The sequence below is a fragment of the Lepidochelys olivacea genome, assembly GCF_965140295.1.
Source record: "Lepidochelys olivacea isolate rLepOli2 genome assembly, chromosome: 4".
In the NCBI taxonomy this organism is placed as follows: Eukaryota; Metazoa; Chordata; order Testudines; family Cheloniidae; genus Lepidochelys; species Lepidochelys olivacea.
The window spans coordinates 112,685,411-112,707,132 of record NC_140414.1 but is presented as its reverse complement, the minus strand read 5'-3'; the positions used below and the strand labels follow the sequence as shown (position 1 = coordinate 112,707,132).

Sequence of the window (21,722 nt, the reverse complement as noted above, 5' to 3'; positions counted from 1 at the left end):
ACTGTGTATTATGTAAAGAAATACTTCCTTTCCTTTGTTTTTAAACCTGCTTCCTATTAATTTAATTGGGTGACTCCTAATTGTTGTATTATGTGAAGGGGTAAATAACACTTCCTTATTCACTTTCTCCACAAGATGCATGATTTTATAGACCTCTGTCACATCCCCCTCTTTTTTAAACTGAAGTCCCCGTCTTTTTAACCTCTCCTCATATGGAAGGTTGTTTTTTTTTTTCCCTTCTCTGCACCTTTTCCAATTTTAAGATTTTTTTCTTTTTTTTGGAGATGGGGTGACTGTGGGCATACCATGGATTTATATAGTGGCGTTGTAATATTTTCTTACTGTGTATCTTGTTCCTAATGTTCTGTTAGCTTTTTTTACTACTGCACATTGAGCAGATGTCTTCAGAGAACTATTCCTCTGATGACTCCAAAAACTTTCTAGAGTCATAACAGCTAATTTAGACCCCATCATTTTGTGTGTATAGTTGAGATTGTTTTCCAATGTGCATTATTTTGCATTTATCAATGTTGAATTTTGTCTGCCGTTTCGTTGTTCAGTCACCCAGTTTAATGAAATCCCTTTAACTCTTTACAGCCAGCGTTGGACTTAAGTATCTTGAGTAATTTAGTGTTGGGTGCAAACCTTGTCACCTCACTGTTCACCCTTTTTTTGAGATCATTTATGAATATGTTGAACAGCACAGGTCCCAGTACAAATCCTTGGGGGACCCTGCTATTTACCCCTCTCCATTGAGAAAACTGACCATTTATTCTACACTTTGTTTCCGGTCTTTTAACCAGTTACTGATCCATGAGAGGACCTTCCTTTTTATTTCATGACTACTTATTTTGCTTAAGAGCCTTTGGTGAGGGACCTTGTCTGAAAGTTGGCGTACACTATATCGACTGGATCACTCTTATCCACGTATGTGTTGACCACCCTCAAAAAGTTCTTATAGATTAGTGAGGCATGATTTCCCTTTCCAAAAGCCACATTGACTCTTTCCCTAACATATCCTGTTCATTTATGTGTCTGATAATTCTGTTCCTTACTATAGCTTAACCAATTTCTTGGTAGTGAAGTTAGGCTCACCGGCCTGTAATTGTCAGATAGACTCTGGAGCCTTTTTAAAAAATTGGTGTCACATTAGCTATCTGCCAGTCATCTGGTCCAGAGGCTGATTTAAGCCACAGGTTACATGCCACAGTTTTGCAATTTCATATTTGAGTTCCTTCAGAACTCTCGGATGAATGTCATCTGGTCCTGGTGACTCATGACTTTATCAATTTGTTCCAAAATGTTCTCTATTGACACCTCAGTCTGGGACATTTTCTCAGATTTATCACCTAAAAAGAAAGGCTCAGGAGTGGGAATCTCCCTCGTGTCCTGTGCAGTGAAGACCAATGCAAAGAATTCATTTAGCTTCTCTGCAATGACTTGGTCTTCCTTGAGTGGTCTTCTAGCACCTTGATCATCCACTGTACCTGTTGATGATTTGGCAGGCTACCTGCTTCTGATGTACTTAAATTTTTTTTTTCCTGTTTAGTTTCACCCTTGGCCTGCCAGAGTTTATGCTCCTTCCTATTTTTCTCTGTAGGAGTTGACTTCCACTTTTTAAAGGATGTCTTTTGGCTTCGTTTACTTTGGTTAGCCCTGGTGGCATATTTTTGATCCTCTTACTGTTGTTGAATTTTGGGTATATCTGTAGCTTGAGTCTCTATTATGGTAGTGTTTAAAAGTTTCCCTGCAGCTTTCAGGCATTTCACACTTGACTGTTCTTTTTAAATTTCTGTTTACCTATCTTCCTCATTTTTTGTGTAGTTCCCTTTTTGAAGTTAAATGCTATTGTGATGGGTTTCTTTGGTATTTTCGCCCTTGCAAGTATGTTTAAATTTAATTACATTTGGGTGGTTGTTGCCAAGCAGTTCGGCTATGTTCAATTTTTAGACCAGATCCTGTGCTCCACTGAGGACTAAATCAAGAATTGCCTCTCACATTGTGGGTTCCAGGACTAGGTGCTCCAGGTGTGTCATTCATGATGTGTAGAAATTTTATCTCTGCATCACATCCTGAGGTGACACGTACCCCGTCAAAATAGGGATAGTTTAAATTCCCCCACTGTTGTGTTTTTTTGCTTTTGTAGGCTCTAATTTCCCTGAGCATTTCACAGTGATTTCAATATCCTAGTCAGATGGGTGGTAGAATATTCTGACTGCTATACTCTTTTTGAAGCGTGACATTTATATACATAAAGATTCTATGGTACGGTTTGAGGCATTTAAATTTTTACTGTATTTGATGGTATGCTTTCTTTCACATATAGTGGCAGTGCTCCACCCACAAGACCTACGGTCATTCCTACATATTTTGTATCCTGATATTCCTGTGTCCCATAGATTATCATCATTCCACTAAGTTTCTGTGATTCCTGTTTTATCAATATCCTCATTTAATACCAGACACTAAAGTTAATTGATCTTAGACTTCTAGCATTTGTATGCAAGCGCTTAACTAAATATTGACAAATTTTCTATCTGCCTTCATGTGATGTTATTGAATGGGACTATTTTTTCCCCATTTGTCTATTTCTCTTCAGTTCCTGCCTGTACTTTATCAATTTCTATCCCTTCCTCTTTACTAGGATATACAGTATCCTCTTTAATAAATCCTCCTCTAATGGATGTCCCTGTCCAAACCATGCGCATCTTTGCATCTGTCAGCTTTCCTCCAGTCCTTTCTTCAACCTTTTAAATTTTACAGTTCAACAATCTGATTCGGTTTGTTTAGCTGGAGCCCATCTTTCCTGTGGGCTCCTCCGTTCCCAAAACATTCTCCAGTTCCTAATGAACTTAAATCTTTCCTCCAAACACCATTCTCTCGTCTATATGAAAGCGTAGGGAAGGGAAAAGTCACCATGATGTGCGGCAAAAGAGGAACTATAATAGGAGTGAAAGGATTCCTTCAGGAAACAGTAACCATGTGGCCAGACGTAAAGATTGTAGGGACCGAAGGGGCAGATTCTCTCACAGGCCACATAGTGGACCAAAGGATACAGAACTGCTCTGATCAGAGTGAGGGGGACAGCTAAGACTTGAGACAAAGTTCAGCAGGGCTTTCATCATTCTGGTCTGCAAGATCATCCCCAAGTGTGGAAGAGCCTGAGATGTTTGCTTGTTCCTACAATGAGATATGGCAATTGACCTCAACCCCAGAGGAAAACCTTTCCCTGCATGCAACCTCAGTTATGTCTTTGACTCCATTTCTCTTTGTAGGATGTCAGAGCAGGAATTTACACAGGGAAATTGCTTGCTGGCAATTACTCCTGTCATAGACCTCCTTTTCTCCCATTTTCCATTTTATCTTCTTGAAAGAGCTACTGCCTTGTGTTTGTATCTTTCTCCTGATTTCTTTTCTCCCTCCAGAAGTGTTGGTCTCAGGGTAAAAGTGGGCAGACTGGGCCCTTTTACAAAGGACTTAAATGACAGATTCTTTCCCCTTGGCCGGATTAAAGGAATTGGAGACACCAGGCACACCCTCCCTTGGGCACCTCATTGCACCACAGCCCTATGGCCCTGCGCTGTGTTCTTTCCCTCTTGTCCCCTGCTTGGTGTTTTAGTGGTAGGGTGCCACTCATGAAGGACTGGTCTTATCATGAAGAAGGAAGGACTCTGCCTGCACCCAGCTGAGCAGAGGACGTACTGCACAAGAGAACTGTGTGGAGTACTCACCACCTCAATATAGCTTTGAGGTGTCATTAGTGAGGTCGTGTCCCCCCTACTACCCCCGAGTTGTCTGCCAGGGTGATGTTGGCAAGGACCCGCATACACAGGAACCCCTGTTTCAAGGAAGTGGGGCGGGCTACCAAGTGTTCGTCTCTCCCCACCCCCTTGTGAAATTAATGGCTACCCCAACTCTGATTTCAACCTGATGAACACACTCTCTGACTCCCATGTTTTGCCATTTTACTCTTTCTTCCCTCATTCCATCTTGGCCTTTCATTCTTCCCTCCATCCATTCCATACCTCACACTTGCTGCCACCTTCACCCCACCCCTCACTCTTCACCTCCTTCCATTTTCACTCCCTTTCACGCACAGGCTTGTTAAACTTGAGCTCTGTCATCATTCCACACACAGAAAAAGAGGTGGTGTGAGAGAGGAAGAAAAGGGCATCTCAGAGGCATCCAGTCTCCTCGCCAGCCCTGAAGCAGCAGCAATGGTGTCTGGACCCCTACTCCGGAACCAGCCAAAGAGCTTGGAGCATCAGTGATGGCCTCTGCTTAACCCTGGCCAGTCATGAGCTATTAGAAGCTAGTCTTCTTCCCCTCTGCCCCACCTAGCTGCTGGGAGGAACTGCAGTGGATGTAGCTCATTTTCTTCCCTAGAGCACCCAGAGTGCACTGGAGCCAGCAGGGGTTTTCGCTAGGACATTGCTGCCAGCCTTGCTGGATTAATTTAGGGAAGCCTACACTGGCACTTTACAGCCCTGCAACTTTCTTGCTCAGGGGTGTGAAAAAACACATCCCTGAGTGCTGCAAGTTTCAGCGCTGTAGACAGTGCACCAGCGCTGGGAGGTATTCCCCTCATGGAGGTGGGTTTTTTATAGCTCTGGGAGAGCTCTCTCCCGGCACTGGCACTGCAACTACACACTGCTTCAATGTTGCTAGTGAAGACATGCCCGAAGATAGAATATATGGGCCAAAGGTGTTAACAACCCAGTCAGTGTCCAGCATTAAACAGTATTACAGTCCGGGGTTTGTTATACAGAGATGTCAGCCTGCTTGGTACAATGGCACAAACACCACTAAAGATCCTTTAAACCTTTTATTAAAGATAAAGAAGAGAAGGAGAAACTGTATGTCAAGTATAAAGAAAGGCTTTCATTTTAATAGCATTTCTTGTTCCCTTTCCCTTTAGCTGGAGAGAGTTTTCAGAAGGAGAATCCCCATTGTTTGACAGTCTTAAATGGTATCAAAGATGTTAATAGCTCCTCTTTTGTGGAAAAGAGAACTTATTTGAGATGGTCTGGAGCTGTTATATCTACTGCTGTTAAAGTCCAATCCTGTTTCATCTCAGCTGCTGATTTGGGATTCAGCTGGATCTGGTAGAGCAGAGATAGTCAATAGGCGGACCACAGGCCAAAGCCAGACTGCCATATGCTTTTGAACGGCCCTTGAAATCTTTTAATTTACTTATTTTTTAAAAAAATAATTTTCTCTGGTTTCTGGTCCTTGACTGTACCTTGACCAAGAACTTTGGACCTTGACAAAACATAATAGACTACCCTTCTGTTAGGGGTCCTGATGTCATCTGGATACCTCTCTGTGGCCCAGCCTGGTCAGGGCATCTTTCAGGATCACAGGGAATGAAGGCCAGGGCTCCCAGGAAATGGTGGTGGTAACAGCCATGATGGTGAAGCTTGCTTCAGTAACCCCTGTCTGTTCTTCCCCTTATTCTTCCCACAGAGTCTTTGTTTAGGGACCCATAAAGGGAACAATGGTTGGAGTAGCCCATCCCCGCATTATTTTGTGCACCAATTAGGCCTAATATCCAACACAGCAATTTTGGCTCATTAATTTCAGATTCCACATCTCTTTTTACCAAGCATGATTTTAACATAGTCCTTTAATCATATTAACTTGGCTCTTTTTGTTTTGACTAATTTAGTCTTTCTGTCTCCCTTTCATACATGTTCCCACCAGCATTTATCGATTATTATAACATTTTATGAAATTTCATATACTTTTTACAATTGAGCCTACAATTAGGGTAAACTGGTAGGCCAAATGATCACAGCGGCCCTCACCTTAATTTTTCTTGCTTGTACATGTCTGGTAAATGGTTTTAGTACCTATTTACTAGTGATTTTGAAGTATTAAACTAAATGACTGTGGTACACATAAATGAGCAAAATACACTGATACATAAAATCCCACTTTTTAACAAATTTTATGTGCTTATTAACATTCACATGTTAGGATTTTGCCAAAGGCTTTTTGTACATTATTGCAAATTGTAGGTTTACTATGTACTATTTATGTGCATGGAATATAATCATTCTCTTGATCATGCATCACAAAAAAAAATAAACCCAGGGCTGAAGATGAATTGTATGTTAACAAATGAGGCAGAACATGATCTTTTGCTGTCTAGTCAAAAGTCTTTGAGGGGTAGGAGAAAGCTAACTATTAGTTTCATTTAACTGGTATAGCGGGATTCAAGATGGACAAATAAAGATTTATAAAGATTTATAAAGAACTGGCACACTTTCAAACCCTATCATGTGGGCTTGCCTTTAGACAGGTGAATGTCCATAGAACATAAAAGCATGAGATAGGATATTTGTGGTGACTAGCTGTTAATCTTTGGAGTACGTTAACCACACTGTTAAACTTGACTAATAGCCTCACAAGTGCAACATTGTTTTCCCAAGGTTTAGTACATTCCAATTCAAAATTTATAAGAATGTTGAATTAATTATGTAGGTTGACTACTTTAGAGGCTTAACTAAATTGTGCCATTTGTACAGGGCAGATGCAAAAAGCATCTCTACTGATCTACTTCCAGTTTCCCTGTTAAGAACTGGGCTTGTTTGCTGTTAGAATTTAACCAAACTTTCTTTCTCTTTCTCAGTTTATCAGAGAAGACATGAAATATAAAGATGCTTCCAATAAACACAGCCATCTGCACAGAGAAGACAAACATATCACCATTGAGGATCTGTGGAAACGCTGGAAAACCTCTGAAGGTAGGAGTCAGGAATACACCGTTTCCAGATCCATGTCTTGGTTTTCAGGTAGCCCAGTATTAAATCCAGGCTTGCTTGAAGTAAAAGTGATCTTGAGATAAGTGAAATGCAGCTATTGGCATAAAATTACATATATTTAGGGCCCTACCAAATTGATGATCTATTTTGATCAATTTCACAATCATGGGATTTAAAAAATCATATATTTCATGATTTCAGCTATTTAAATCTGAAATTTCACAGTATAGGAGTCCTGACCCAAAAAGGAGTCATGGACGGACACAAGGTTATTGTAGGGGGGCGTTGCGGTATTGCTACCTTTACTTCTTCACTGCTGCTGGCAGTGGCGCTGCCTTCAGAGCTGGGCAGCTGCAGAGTGGTGGCTGCTGCCCAGGAGCCCAGCTCTGAAGGCAGGGCCCCACCAGCAGCACAGAAGTAAGGGGAGCAAGGTATGGTATTGCCAGTCTTACTGGAACAGAGATGGGTTGAACATTTCAGTCAACTACGGAACAGACCGTCCTCAGTTGAAACAAGTGCTATTAATCAGATACTTCAAAAGCCTATTTAGCAGCACTTTGACTCACCACCCTCACTTGAAGCAATAGAAAAGGCAATCAGTTTGATGAGCTCAGGAAAGTCCTTGGGCAGAGATGGAATATCGGCAGAAATATATAAATCTGTGGGTCCAAAAGTGGTGGTAACACTCCTTACTGACATCTGGGACAGTGAAGAAATGCCACAAGACTTGAAAGATGCCATAATTATTCCTTTATTTAAAAATAAAGGTAGCAAAATGATCTGTGATAACTACCTTGGGGGATCTCTCCTATCTGTCGCTGGAAAAATCTTTGCTAGTGTCCTCTTGAACCGACTGATTTAATCTGTCTCAGAAGCCAATCTACCTGAGACTCAGTGCGGATTCAGACCTGGTCATAGCACCATAGACGTGATTTTCAGTATCGGGCAAATACAAGAAAAATTTGTCGAACAAAACATGACTCTATTCAGTGTTTTCATCGATCTGACAAAAGCATTTGATACTGTTAGTAGAGAAGGATTATGGATGATCCTCCGCAAACTTGGTTGCCCACCAAAACTGGTAAAGCTCATTCGTTTATTTCATGAGGGGATGCAAGGTCAGGTACTTTTTAATGGAGATCTCACTGACTTCTTTCCCGTTTCAAATGGAGTCAAACAAGGCTGTGTCCTTGCCCCCTGTACTGTTCAACTTCTTCTTCACCCAAGTTCTCAACCATGCTACAGATGGGCTCAACAGAGGCACATACATCAGATACAGACATGGTGGCTCAGTTTTCAATCTTACAAGGCTTAAAGCAAAAACAAAAGTAACAGAACTACTGCTAAGAGAAGCACTCTTTGTGGATGATTGTGCCCTCATAGCGCGCACACACGGAGATCTCCAGTGCATCGTAGATCGCTTCGCTGAAACATCAAAATTGTTTGGCCTCACACTCAGCCTGGAGAAGACTGGTTATTATCACCAATTATCTTCACTGCGCTGTGCCATATCCCCGACCTAGCATATCCATTAGTGGAAACCAACTAAAGCAAGTTGACAGTTTTACCTATGTTGGCAGCAACATCTCCCATGATGGGTCTCTTGACAAAGAGATCACAAACAGGATACAGAAAGCTGCTCAGTCATTAGGAAAGTTTTATGTAACAAAGTCCTGAAATCCCACAACATAACTCTCTCAACAAAAATAAAACTTTTTTGCTCACATCTCTCCTGCTGTGAGACTTGGACACCATACAGATGGCATATCAAACAGCTAGAGGCCTTCCATATGCGGTCTCTGCGTGCCATTTTGGGGATCTGCTGGCAGGACAAAATTACCAACGTGGAGGTTCTTCAAAAATCAAATGCCATAAGCATCAAGGCCATGCTGATAAAAGCCCAACTACACTGGGTTGGACACATCATTGGGATGCCTGAATATCGACTCCCCAGAAAAAATTTAAATGGAGAATTGGCACAAAGACACCGGAATCAAGGCTGCCCCAAAAGTGCTACAAGGACAGCATCAAGAACAGCACACGCTTTGGTGCAATAAAACCAGATGATCTTGAGAAGGCTGCGTTAAATAGATTGGCATGGCGACGTGCAACACTCAGCTTTTCAAGCCTTTGAAGAGGACCGAAATAATCTATTGGTAGCTGCAAAGAAAAAGCGTCCTATTACTGCTGTAGCTACCAAGATGCTCACCAATGACTGCCTGCCCAGTCTGCTCCGGAGCATGCCCGTCACTCTTTGGACTTCAGAGTCACTCCAGATCCACAAAAGGGGAGAGCATGAAAACGTTGTCATTGAACTGACTAACTGCGCACGCAGACGCACTGTCGTAAATATAAAGGGAAGGGTAACCTGCTTTTCTGTATACAGCGCTATAAAATCTCTCCTGGCCAGAGGCAACATCCTTTCACCTGTAAAGGGTTAAGAAGCTAAGGTAACCCCGCTGGCACCTGACCCAAAATGGCCAATGAGAGGACAAGATTCTTTCAAATCTGAGGGGGGGGAACAAAGGATTTGGTCTGTCTGTGTGATGCTTTTGCTGGGAACAGATCAGGAATGCAGCCTCACAACTCCTGTTAAATTAGTAAGTAATCTAGCTAGAAATGCGTTGGATTTCCTTTTGTTTAATGGCTGGTAAAATAAGCTGTGCTGGATGGAATGTATATTCCTGTTTTTGTGTCTTTTTGTAACTTAAGGTTTTGCCTAGAGGGATTCTCTGTTTTGAATCTGATTACCCTGTAAGGTATTTACCATCCAGATTTTACAGAGATGATTCTTTTACCTTTTCTTTAATTAAAATTCTTCTTTTAAGAACCTGATTGATTTTTTCATTGTTCTTAAGATCCAAGGGTCTGTGTTCACCTGTGCAAATTGGTGAGGATTCTTATCAAGCCGTCCCCAGGAAAGGGGGTGTAAGGCTTGGGGGATATTTTGGGGGAAGATGTCTCCAAGTGGGCTCTTTCCCTGTTCTTTGTTTAAACGCTTGGTGGTGACAGCATACGGTTCAAGGACAAGGCAAAGTTTGTACCTTGGGGAAGTTTTTAACCTAAGCTGGTAAGAATAAGCTTAGGGGGTCTTTCATGCAGGTCCCCACATCTGTACCCTAGAGTTCAGAGTGAGGAAGGAACCTTGACACGCGCGCATGCACTTCTGTACTGCTGGCTGCAGAGCTGGGCCCTCCATCAGCAGCTGCCACTCTCTGGCTGCCCAGCTCTGAAGGCAGCAGTAAGGCTGGATTCCTGCATACCATGTTACCCTAACTGTTGTTTCTACCATTTTATCCAGTATTTGTGCATTATTCCCCAGAAAAGATTCTAGCTTCTAACCCTATGGGGTAGCATTGTATACTTTCAGTTTTTCTTGAAATATAAAATATCCCAATCTATAAGCCACAATATTTCTGTTACGTGCTAAAAATATTATTCTACCATATCCTTGTTCTCAAACACCAGACATGATTCATATGGACCTGCATAATACCCCTCTACATTTTTATAGGGTTTCCCAGTAGGGTGGTGTCTGAGCACCTCCCACTGAAGTAAACTCAAACTTGTCTTTCAACCCTTGCAGCATGAACAAGCTTACAGATATTATTGGAAGTTTAAATAAATAAAAATAAAATGAGAAGATGCTACTGTGTTCAGAGGGCTATTAGTGGGACACTAAATGGAAGAGAGGTTTGTTTCTCTTGTTTTGGTAGGGCGTAAATATATATATTTTTAAAATATACGTTTGCTGTGTATTTATGTTGGAGAAGACAAGGTCAAAGAAATGTACTTTGCATTTGGAGCAGAAGGTGAAGAGGTTTGTGATAGTCCTTAGTTTCCAGGAGACTTCATTTCACAGTCTCAAACCAGCCTCCAAGAAAGTTCTCTGTCCTGCACAGATGAGATTTACCCTTATTGTAGAGAATTCCCTAGTGGCAGAGGAACAAAGTTGTCAGCCATGGTCTTCATCCCAGAGCTTTAGGTATCCTGGGCCCAGACAAGGGAGATCCTTGAAGTTAAAGACTGAGACCTTGAACTTGATTCAATATCCTATGAGAAGCCAGTGTAGAAAGAGGACGACAGGTCTGATGTGCTCGCGGTAGCCCACGTTGCTGAGGAGATGCAGTTCAGTATTCTGTACTACTTGGAATTTCCTAAGTGCAGAAGATTTCATACACAAGTCTACTGTCACTTCCCTGTCATACTACAGCAATGCAAAGGTGTGAATAACCGAGGCCAGGCCATGATTTGCAAAGGTGTCCGGAGTCTGCAAGCCTACCAGAGATGATGGGAAGTGTTACTTGCGGATATTGCTATGTGAGGGCTTCGTGTCAACAAGGAATCCAAGACTACTCCTGAACCACCGACCAGACTGATCAGGCATGGGTGTGTACCTTCAACCAAAGGAGATCGTACAATGGTGGCAAATTTCTCAAAATGCTTTCCTTTGCCCAATATCATTATCTCTCTTATTCTGGTTTAGCTTCAGCCAGCTGCTGTTCATCCATGAAGTGGTCTCTTGTAGGCATTGGGCTATCTTAGTAGTAGTGGTGTGGTTGATGTGGTGAAGGATAAGCAGAGTTGTCTCTCATCTGCATATGCTGGCACTTGAATTCATGTCTAATCGGTTCCCCTAGTGGTTGCATATAGATGTTGAATAGGACTGGTGAAAAATGTATCCTTGTGGGACTCTACAAGTGAGGGGGCTTGAGGTAGAGGTGCAGTTTCCCATCCTTGGGAATTGGACGTGTCCCTCCAGGAGGGCTCATACCATTTTAGCACATTACCGTGAACTTTTGCCGTTTCTCTCAGGTGAAAGCTGCAAGAATTCCGGGAGAATGAGAATGAATGTCTGCCCTCTATCCATTGGCAGGAGGAGATCATCCATCAGTGCTACTAAAGTGGTTTCAATTCCATATCCTGGTCTGAATCAAGATTATTCCAGGTCTAGAACATTAGCTTCAATTAGATGAGCTTGTAATTGGCTTTGGCTGGCTTCTCTATGAATTTGCTCGGGAATTTGACATTGGCCAGTAGTAGGCTTGAGCTGATTTATCTGTTTAGTTCTGAATGCATCAAGCATGGTGTTCGTTCTTCTTTTCTCTGGCCATGGGATCCAGTCTTGGTGCAATTGCTGTGTGAATAAGTCTTTCCCTCTTTTGTCAGCTTCTTTTTTTCCTAACTGAATCAAATTGCTGCTGTGTGAGGTCATTGTCATAGAAGAAGAGATCTCTGAGGTAGCTAGCTCCAGTACCAACCTGATCTCTGAAAATCAGTACAGTAGCCTTGAACTAGACCCTGTTTAATGGGGAGCCAAGTGCAGTGAGTAATGAATCAGGGTGATATGTTCCTGGTAATCTGTGCTGGTGATCAGGCAACCTGCTGCATTCTGTAACAGTTGTAGTTCCCTCAGGGCATTGGGCTTCATTCCTAACTATAAGGAATTGCAGCAGTTCTAATCTACCCTCATTTAGATTTTTTCTCTCCTTTCTTGATACACAAAGATTACTTCAAGTCTGGCAGTACAGTAGTAGAGCTTTTTTTTAAGACGATAAATAGGAGGGCTGGTTATATGTCATGCTTTGTGATAAGCTGCCTTGCTTTGGACTGGCATTGCACAGCAAATGTTCTTGCAGCAACTGGGAATAAATGACATACCAACGAGAGATGCTGTGGTTGCATTTCACATTCTTGATCATTGGTGGTCTTGGGTTTTAAATATCCAGATAGTGGAAATGCACACAAGCCAAACATTGCTAAGGATGCATTACATGACACTGAATTCCATTCCAGACAGGACTAACACAATATTTCAGACCCCATTCTTGAGAAGAGGAAACTGAACTATCTTTTGTAATATTAAGCCATTGAATTTCTGAAATATCAGGGTCACTTCAAGTAAATTGTTACTCAATTCAGCTCCCTTTTGTGTCATTTTCTTTGCTCTTGGTCAGAGCCATCCCTTGGGTACGGCAAATCGGGACTACAACCCTGGGCCCTGCACTTTGGGGGGGCCCTGTGCTTTGTGAGGAGGTGGAAGGGGAAGTGATGGGCAGGCGAGGAGGAGCCCCCCACCAACCTCCCCCTCCCTCCAGTGCCTCCCGCTGATAAGCTCTTCACTGTGTCTGGAGGCGCTGGCTTGGAGGGGAGAGGAGTAAGGGCACAGCACGCTCGGGGGAGGGGCAGAACTGGGCAGGGAAGAGGTGGGGCGGGGTCTTGGGGGAAGGGGTGGAATGGGGGTGGCGCCTGGGCGGAGCTGAGGGGGAGCACCCCCCAACCACATAGAAACTTGGCACCTATGTCCCGCACTCCCCTAGGAAGGGCCCTGGTCTTGGTATTAGAATATATCCTAGTAGCAGCAACATGTCCTGTACTGGTGCTCTCGATGGCAGTGCTTGCTAAATGAAAATGTGCTCTGTAAATTCTACTGAAAGTCCTGTGACGTACATGGCGTATATCAGGTACAGTTCATGTTTCTCTGGTATTCTTCCCAGAGTTTTGGGGGGACATGGGTGGACAGATTTTTAAGGCTTCACGTGGTTCTGGTGTCATTCTGCTTTTGCTACATACTGACACCATCTGGTTTAGAGTCTTGCCCCAGAAAGAAGGGGGAGAGAGGGTAAACTCCATGAACCCCGAATAAATAGCTAAAGTGACCATAAGCGAGACTTCTTCTAGGCTATACAAGATTTATCTATAGTAGATAGACTATATAGGAGAACAGTGTGCAATATGATAAACCGAATTATTTCCCTACACTTAGAATAGGGAACAATTAAATAACTTCAGCTTCTGTGGTATGGTAACTGTCTGTAAATGCTGATGTTATAATAGCAGCTACTGTCGTAGTATAGCAGGTGATGCAGACCGAGGTGAATTTCAGCCAGCATTCACTGTTTGGTTTTCAGTATAGAACTGGATAAGCCCTGTATGTGTCACTTCTTTTACCCTCTTATGCTCCAATGTACTTGGCCCTCTGTGCTGGGTGAAAACTGTAATTTACAGGAAGAGTTTAGAGTGCAGTATGAGGTGCAAGAATGAGCTTGTGTACTGAGCAGAATGTTGACTTGTGTTTCAGAGATGGCGTCATGAGGGCAGTAAACTTTTTCTCTTATTAATAAATGTTCTCTATCCAAGCATGTTCAGTTATATGAAAACCTGTTCTCATGTGTGCCACACTCCATGAGTCGTCTTGGGAGACATAGCTTCAGGCTCTTCAAGGAAGGAGGTGTTACCCCAACTGGAAAATCTGTTCTTTACAGCCTGAGTTTGGAATTTTACTGAAGCAGGATTAGTTGTCATGAGTGTCAAACAGGTAATCCCTGCAAAGTCTCCAACAGATTCCACAGAAAATTAATTTTGTGGTAAATAGAGCCCTCAGGGTTTTACTGATTAATGAGCTCCTGTTGTGCAACTTACTTTGTGACTTGCCTTAAGTTGCTTGGCATGATGAATAACTCTATAACCTGATTTGGTTTTTGTTGCAGTTTCTGTTTTGTGTCAGACATGCTTCAGAATTCTAAAGGTTGTGAAAGGAATTAGACTTTATCCAGGTCATCCAAGGAATGTAAACTCCATGAACCCCTAATAAATAGCTAATGTGACTATAAGGCAGACTTCTTCTTGGCTGTACAAGGTTTATCTATAGTAGATAGACTATGTAGGAAATGAATTATGTTTTTTTCTCTTTACCAAGGGACTGTGGCTTTGTCTTCAAAGTTACCCAATGAAGTGGTCAAAATTTCCAGTTTCTAGGGTTTTACTCACGAAATAAGAAAATTCTTTCTAAGGCTAAAGAAATTATGATTGAGAGAGAGGCCTGCTAACACATTTTAAAAGGTTTAAAACCTGTCTATACTAAGTGCTAACATACTTCTAAACACCACTTAAAATATAATACCAAGCATATTTTTAAAATAAAAAAATGAATCTTTTCCCTCCTCTAGACAAGATCTAGGAGTGCCTGGAGGTTTGAGAAGCTAGCAGCCCTTTCTTGTAAGTCTTTCTCCTTCATCCTAGATAAGGACAAGGCCCATTTCCCACTCTGTGAAAAGCAAGAAAAAAATAATCCCAGCCAGCATGCTTGACTTTTTTTTTAGTTCATTATAACCTCAGTTTGCTGCCTTTTCACTATATTCATTCTTCTCCCTTTTCTAAAGGTTATATGACTAAATGTCTTATTCCCCCTTCTCTTATTTCATATGTTCCATACTGTGTTTTTTTTTTTATCTTCTTTCTGCCCAAGTTTTTTGTTCCTAGTTTTCTATTTGGAAATTGGTCTTAACTTTGAAACTCAAATGTGAAAAAATTATGTAAATCAGCTTAATTTTGAAAACTTCTGTCCATTAGAAGACGAGACTGCCAGATGAATAACCTGACTCTTTAAACTTTCCTCTGTTTAAATTGTTCAAATGTAACATCTTTATTGCTGCACCCTTTCCCGATAATATTTTCCTTTCCACTGTATGGTGACCAATACTGCATGTTGTGTTTCATAGATCGTTCTTTGGTTCTTCACTTTGGTAGCAAGGTAATTTCTCCCCTCTCTGTAAACTGGTTTTCTCTTGATCATGTTCTCCAGTCTGGACTGACTTGTTGTTTACTGCTTGTTATGATAAGTAGGCAAACAGCTGTTGAAGCTTTTCCTTCCTAGTAAGAGGAGCTGCTTTAGATTTCAGTAGGGAATACTAGGGAGTTTTTCCCTTAGCTAATTTAAAATTATTTATGAACTGAAACAAGAGAACTTGCGGAACATGTCAGTGATGTACCCAAAAGTTTTAAAAACCACAGGAGATTTAGGCTTTCAGATTGTTTTATATGAACAACAATAATTTATAGAAAGAAAAGGAGGACTTGTGGCAGTCTCTAAGGTGCCACAAGTCCTCCTTTTCTTTTTGCGGATACAGGCTAACACGGCTGTTACTCTGAAACCAATAATTTATAGGTAGGGACTACAATTTATAGGTATTTTATGTACTTTCTCTGCTCACCAGGTCCTCCGATTTGGATGTATAGATTATATGTAGCAACACTCCAGGCTGTGGAGTTGGAAGATTTGAATGAGTGGACTGTTCTGCCTAGACCCTTGCATTTACAGCTACATCTGCCAAGCCAGATAGTCTAATCTGTGGTGCATATAGAATGTGTAGTGACCTCTGTATGGCAGTCCCTGCGGATCTCTGTTGAAGTGCTGACCCAGATATGGTTAGGGCCCTTTCAGATTGGGGTTGGAACTAATGTGGGAAAACTAACTTCATAGAATGCAATCTGAGATCCACCAAGGTGATGAAAAGATCTAGAAGTCTTTTCTCACTTTAGAGTCTTTCCTAACAGCCAAAGAGAGCTTGGAGTTCCTGATTTAATGACAAGGGGGCTAAAGTCAGGGATTTTTTTCAGTAAAGCACCACTCAGCAGAAATTGCTTTCCTCCCCTTGGATCAACAAGATTTTTGTCTGATCTGCAGGCCTAAGTCAATTTCTGAGTGGAATTTATTACTGGGATAATTTTGAAGTGAGAAGACTTCATAATGTATTGATTTATTTGTAAGATTTGTTATTAATGTACTTGTCCTCAGCGCAGTGGGGTTCTGTAGTGCCACGAGATTCATCCGGCGGCGCCTCCTGCTGGTCGTCCAGGGAATTAGCTCGCCAGCCTCTGGAGCACCCTCTGTCAGCCGGTGTCTCGCCTGTCGCTGAACCCCGTGTCCCTCTTGGACCCTGTGCCCCTTTCCCTTGGGTCCTGCCCCCTAGCAATACCGTCACAGTCTCTGGGTTTCCCTCCCCGGGGAACCCCCAATCTCACCTCGCCTCAGTATATGGCTACTGCCAGTCACCACCTAATCCCTGTTCACTGGGGCGGACTGCAATGTACAAGCCACTCATCACAGGCAAGGGGGGCTTGAACCTGCTGCCTCCCCCTACCCTTGGGCTGCCCTGTTGCAACCCCAGTACCCTGTCTTAGGCTGTCTGCCAGACCTGCAGCCTGGGGCTTTACCAGCCCGGAGCCTCCCAGCACCTCAGGTACCCTGGTACGCTCCCCAGCAGCCAGGCCTGTCTCTCTCCATAGCTGGAGGAGACTCTGTCTGAGTATCTGGCTCACAGCCCTTTTATAAGGGCCGGCTGTGGTCTGTTTGGGGCGTGGCCCCAACTGTGCCTACTTGCCCAATCAGCCTGGGAGCTTCTGGGCTGTTTTAAGCCCCTCAGGGCCAGAGCAGGTGACCACCCCGCTACAGGTTCTCAACTGGTGGGCCGCAACCAGGTTTCAGGGGGTCCACCCAGCAGAACCAGCGCTAGACTCGCTGGGGCCCAGAGCAGAAAGCCAAAGCCCCACCTAATGAGGTTGAAGCCCAGGGCTCTGAGCCCCGCCATCTGTGGCTGAAGCCAAAGCCTGAGCAACGTAACTTTGCAGAGGCTCCTTTGGCATGGGGCTCTAGGCAATTGCCTTGCTTGTTCCCCCTAATGCAAGCCCTAGATTTTGTATGCAGAAAACCAGTTATTGTGGCAGAGGTGGGCTGTGGAGTTTTCATAATGTGGTGGGGGGAGGGGCTCAAAAGAAAGCTGAGAATCCCTGCTCAGAGCATTAGATTAGTGAATTTTTGAAAATATAAATAAGCACTTGTTTCCTGAAATGTAATAAGAAAAATGTAACCCAGTTAGCATTGAGAATGGTGTACTGGTAGCCCAAGACCTGTACAGTATGTAGAGTGGAGGTAAAATCGCCATATAGCATGATCAGAGCTTTAGAGATGCAAACTTTCTGCCAAATCCTGCTTGGGACTTTAAATTGGACCGAAGCAGATGTACCCATGTGTCCAAAAGATATGAGGAAACATAGTCAGTTCTGCACTCGGAAGTGTTTAGATTTGTATGCTGATTCACAGAGGTAATATTGTACAGTGCTTGGGGCTTTTGATCTACAAAAAATGAAAAATGTTGCAGATGCATGTTGCCTTGCTTTATTTCAGTTTTCAAACTTTCTTTGAAACTTTCCCTATACCAGGGGCCCTGTGGCAACCACGATTTCACAGATGATTGAGAGAATAGCCCAGTACTGTGGGGTTTTTTTCTAGTGGGGCGGGGGAGGGGAAGTAGTCATTTACTCGTGCTGGTCTGATGCTCATTGTGACTTGTAGAGCCCCTCTCTGTTCCCCCTGAGCTGCTGCTCCAATATCAGGGTAGCTAGTGGACATGTGTCCCTCAGGGTGGCATTGGCTATGCACCTGTCCCCCTATACTCTGCCCCTCATTACATATTTATGAGCCCAGCAGGGTGGAAGTGGAAATACTGCAGGGAGATGGTTTCCAAGGAGTCTGGTATAAAGTGACTGCTGCTGCCCAATCCTGACTGCTTTGCTCATGCTAGTCTGACCCACACTGACCTCCCCACATGCTGGGGAACATCTGGGCCCCCACTGTGCCATCCTGACTGACCCACCTGCCAGACTCGCCATCTGCTCCACCATCATAGGGACCAGGTATTGGACAGAGGGGGAGACCCAGGAGCTGGTAAAGGGAAAGTGACTGACCTGGGGACAAGTAGAGGGGGAACAGCTGGATATGAGGAGCTGGGGAGAGCTAGGTAGAGAGACTGGGGTGGATGGGACAGGTGGAGGGGTAGGTTGAAGGGTCAGAGTTAGATAATGGGAGGCTTGTCAGAGGCGTGGGGGAGCTGGGTGAAGGGCCAGGATACAGAACTTCAAGGGAGAATGATGAGCGTCACAGAGCATGAGATGGTGTGGGCAAATGCCCATTTCTGCCTCCTTTCTGTTGGAAAAATCGCAGCCATTCAGGAGAGACACAGTAGCCAGCGCCTCCACTGAGGATAGGATAGGAAGCAATGGGCTTAAATTGCAGCAAAGGTGGTTTAGGATGGACATTAGGAAAAACTTTCTAACTGTCAAGAGTGGTTAAGCCCTGGAATAAATTTCATAGAGAGGTTGTGGTATCTCCATCATTGGGATTTTTAAGAGCAGGTTGGACAAACACCTATCAAGGATGGTGTAGATAATACTTAGTCCTGCCATGAATGCAGGGGACTGGACTAGATGACCTCTCGAGGTCCCTTCCGGTTCTATGATTCCACCACTTGGAACATGCATTTTCACGGCTGTCTGTGTTCCAAGTGGTGGTGCAGCTGGCTGCTGTTCCTCGCGTAAAACTGGCTGTGGAGCCTATCTACACTGCTGCAATTTTTCCAGCAGTGGGGAGGCTTGTGCTGATCTCCTGATGTTGGAAAAATCGCATCGGTTTTTGTGGGGGGAGCGGGCGGCCAGTTTTACGCAAAGGAATGCGGCAGTTACCGTTCACTGACTGCATTCTCTGTATATAGCCTTTAGAAAAATACTAGATTACCTGGACACTGCCGTGAATTTTAAAAACAAAACAAAATTGCAATTTACTCAAGGGCCTACCTTTACGTGGGTTAAAGGATTTAACACAGAAATCACAAAACCAAGCAACTGTGAAGTTTGTCATAAACCAAAGTCAGGAGTAGAATTTGCATTCCTTGCTGTAATTTCTTCCGTTACCAGTTTCACCTGTTGCATGGTCATTATGTGTGGTTCTTTTAAAAAAACAAGAAGTTTTGCATCCACTCTGTGGAAAAGGGGTGTTCGTTATGGATTTCATGTGTTGGATTCAGTTCTGTAACTGAACAAATCATACAGTTGTGTAATCTGCTGGATAATCTACTCTGTTTTGTCACATACATAAGAAGTTAGTGATACACTAAATACACTATCAAGGGGAGTAGCTTCCTCTGTTAAAGCAGCGAGCCCTTGGCTGGGAGATACAAAAGGAAGATTATTCATTTTTGATGTATAAATAAAGTACTTATGTAAGTTTCATGGTGCCTTTTTAATGATTATTAAAAACATAAACCATGCAACAAGAACAATTCTAATGGGTAATCTTCCTGATGTATCAAAATATACCAGCCAAACAAGTACCCACCGAAAATACCCCATCCACCACCAAAGCCAACTTTCAAATGTTCTCCTCCACTGTAACAAAAAGAAACAGTGCCTGGGAGATAACTAAAGACAAATGACTACCACAGTGGGGTCTTGATTTCTGACAGTAACCTAAATTTGTGCTAGTTCAAAGCAAGAGGGAGGGTGAATTCCGAAGAGTCGGGCAACCACAAACAAAGCCCACTCAGCAGCCCCCTCTGTTTTAAAGATGAGTAGGCTCTATCATAAGCTCCTCTGCTGATCCCAGTGGTGGCAGTATCACACTGCAAGAATGGTGATCTCTCAAATGGGCAGCTCCCAAACCATGTAGGGCTTTCGATGTCCAGAGCAACCCCCCCTTGCATTTCTCCTGGGGACCCAGAGGCAGACAATACAGACTAATGAATGCTGGTGTCATGTGCTAACAGCTGGGGTAGGTCTGTTCTGTTCCAGCTTTGATTTTTTTTTTCAGATGGACATTGGTGTGTGCCCAAATCCAAGTCCTTCAAGCATCCCTCTGGAGTGCCGAGCCTCTGGTCCATTGAACACTCTCAGAACTCTCATCCGTACACACTAGCACGGCTGCTACTCTGAAAACTAGCTGACTAGATTCAGCTCAAGATTACCGCACTGCTTAACACACAGCACTTAGATAGATTTGTAGTGAAAACAAGAATAAGTTTACTTTCATTTGAATCTCTGTTCTTTGATAATAAGTAAGCATATTGGAAACAAATGGTTATATAAAAAACAAAATTATAGCATGCTTTCTAGAGCAGTCATTTTCAACCTGTGTCCGTGGATCCCTGGGCAGTCTGCAGACTAAGATTTCCAAAGGGGCCTGCACCTTTATTTGAAAATTTTTAGGGGCCCACAAATGAAAAAGGTTGAAAATCACTATTCTAGAGCCTAAACTTAACTCACAAGACACTTCCCTGTCTCCTACAATATAGCTGACCCCAACTTCGTAGCCATCCTGGTTGAAAATGCTGGGAAAAGTTCCACCTTTCACAAGATCAAGCCCAGTTTGTCTTCCTAGACTGAAGAATCCCCAGTGTACCTCCATACCCCCAAAGATTCATCGTCTTTATCTGTAAATAGAACACCTCTTGCTGGTTTTGTTTTTTCTGGTAGCACTCTGGAAATTTCTTTATTAGCATGTGACTCAATAGGCAAATAGTAAGGTACACAATTGTCAACCAGATAGATAAATGTCTCCCCCCTTCTATCTGGAGAAGTCTTTCTCAATGCTCACTGCCCCTGAATTATCTGCCTTTAACTCTAAGGCTTTAAGAACATAATTTTCAGTATACATACATAACTCCTACATATTATGTGCATATATATTTTGCAATTATGATGATGACCATTGTGACACAGGCTTTCATAGACACCTTACATGACCACTTTTGGTGAACCTAAGGGATCCCTGAAATCTTATGTTCCCTGTGCCCTCTTGCCAGTGGGCATCAAGAGATTCTTGGGTCACACTCTTGTCTGTCCTTATCTGTGAATGAGGAAGTTCAAAGGCAGAGTTCTGTGCTGTGTGCCCTGTGCTGAGTTCTGTTCAGCTGCATTCAGGACTTTAGCTATGGGAGCATCCTAGCTGACGAATCCATGACTGGGTGTAGGAGGATGGGGCATGACAGTGGTCTGTGAAGTAGCTGGATTCCAGGACATAGATGATATCCAGTATCTTAAAGTGAACTTCTAATCTGAGTGACTGTTTAAAAATGGATGTTCATTGATTCACTGATTGGCATATCATAATATGTTCAGTTTACAAATATGAGATTTTTTTCCTAACTGCTTGCCTTGTAAACTCAAACTGGGCTCTAAAAGTCATACTTGGTGCTTTCCATTTGGCACACAGTCACTGTTTTGCAGGCACATTATACTCCGCTATAATGGTACAAGCCCACTGAAGGGAATGGGGTTGCACAGGTGCTACTCTAGATGCATTCTGAAGACCGTGGGGTTGCACAGGTGCCTTCAGTGGATGAT

The 21,722-nt window shown here is 43.1% G+C and overlaps 1 protein-coding gene across 1 annotated transcript in view; it reads left to right on the top strand.

The window, feature by feature from the left end:
- The window catches only part of STIM2 (stromal interaction molecule 2), a 151,637-nt gene that overhangs the window by 107,295 nt on the left and 22,620 nt on the right, over window positions 1-21,722 (top strand). The window contains exon 3 of the mRNA XM_084625970.1: window positions 6,635-6,749. Coding sequence (XP_084482096.1) covers window positions 6,635-6,749 — 115 coding nt within the window. The remainder of the gene's footprint in view (window positions 1-6,634; window positions 6,750-21,722) is intronic.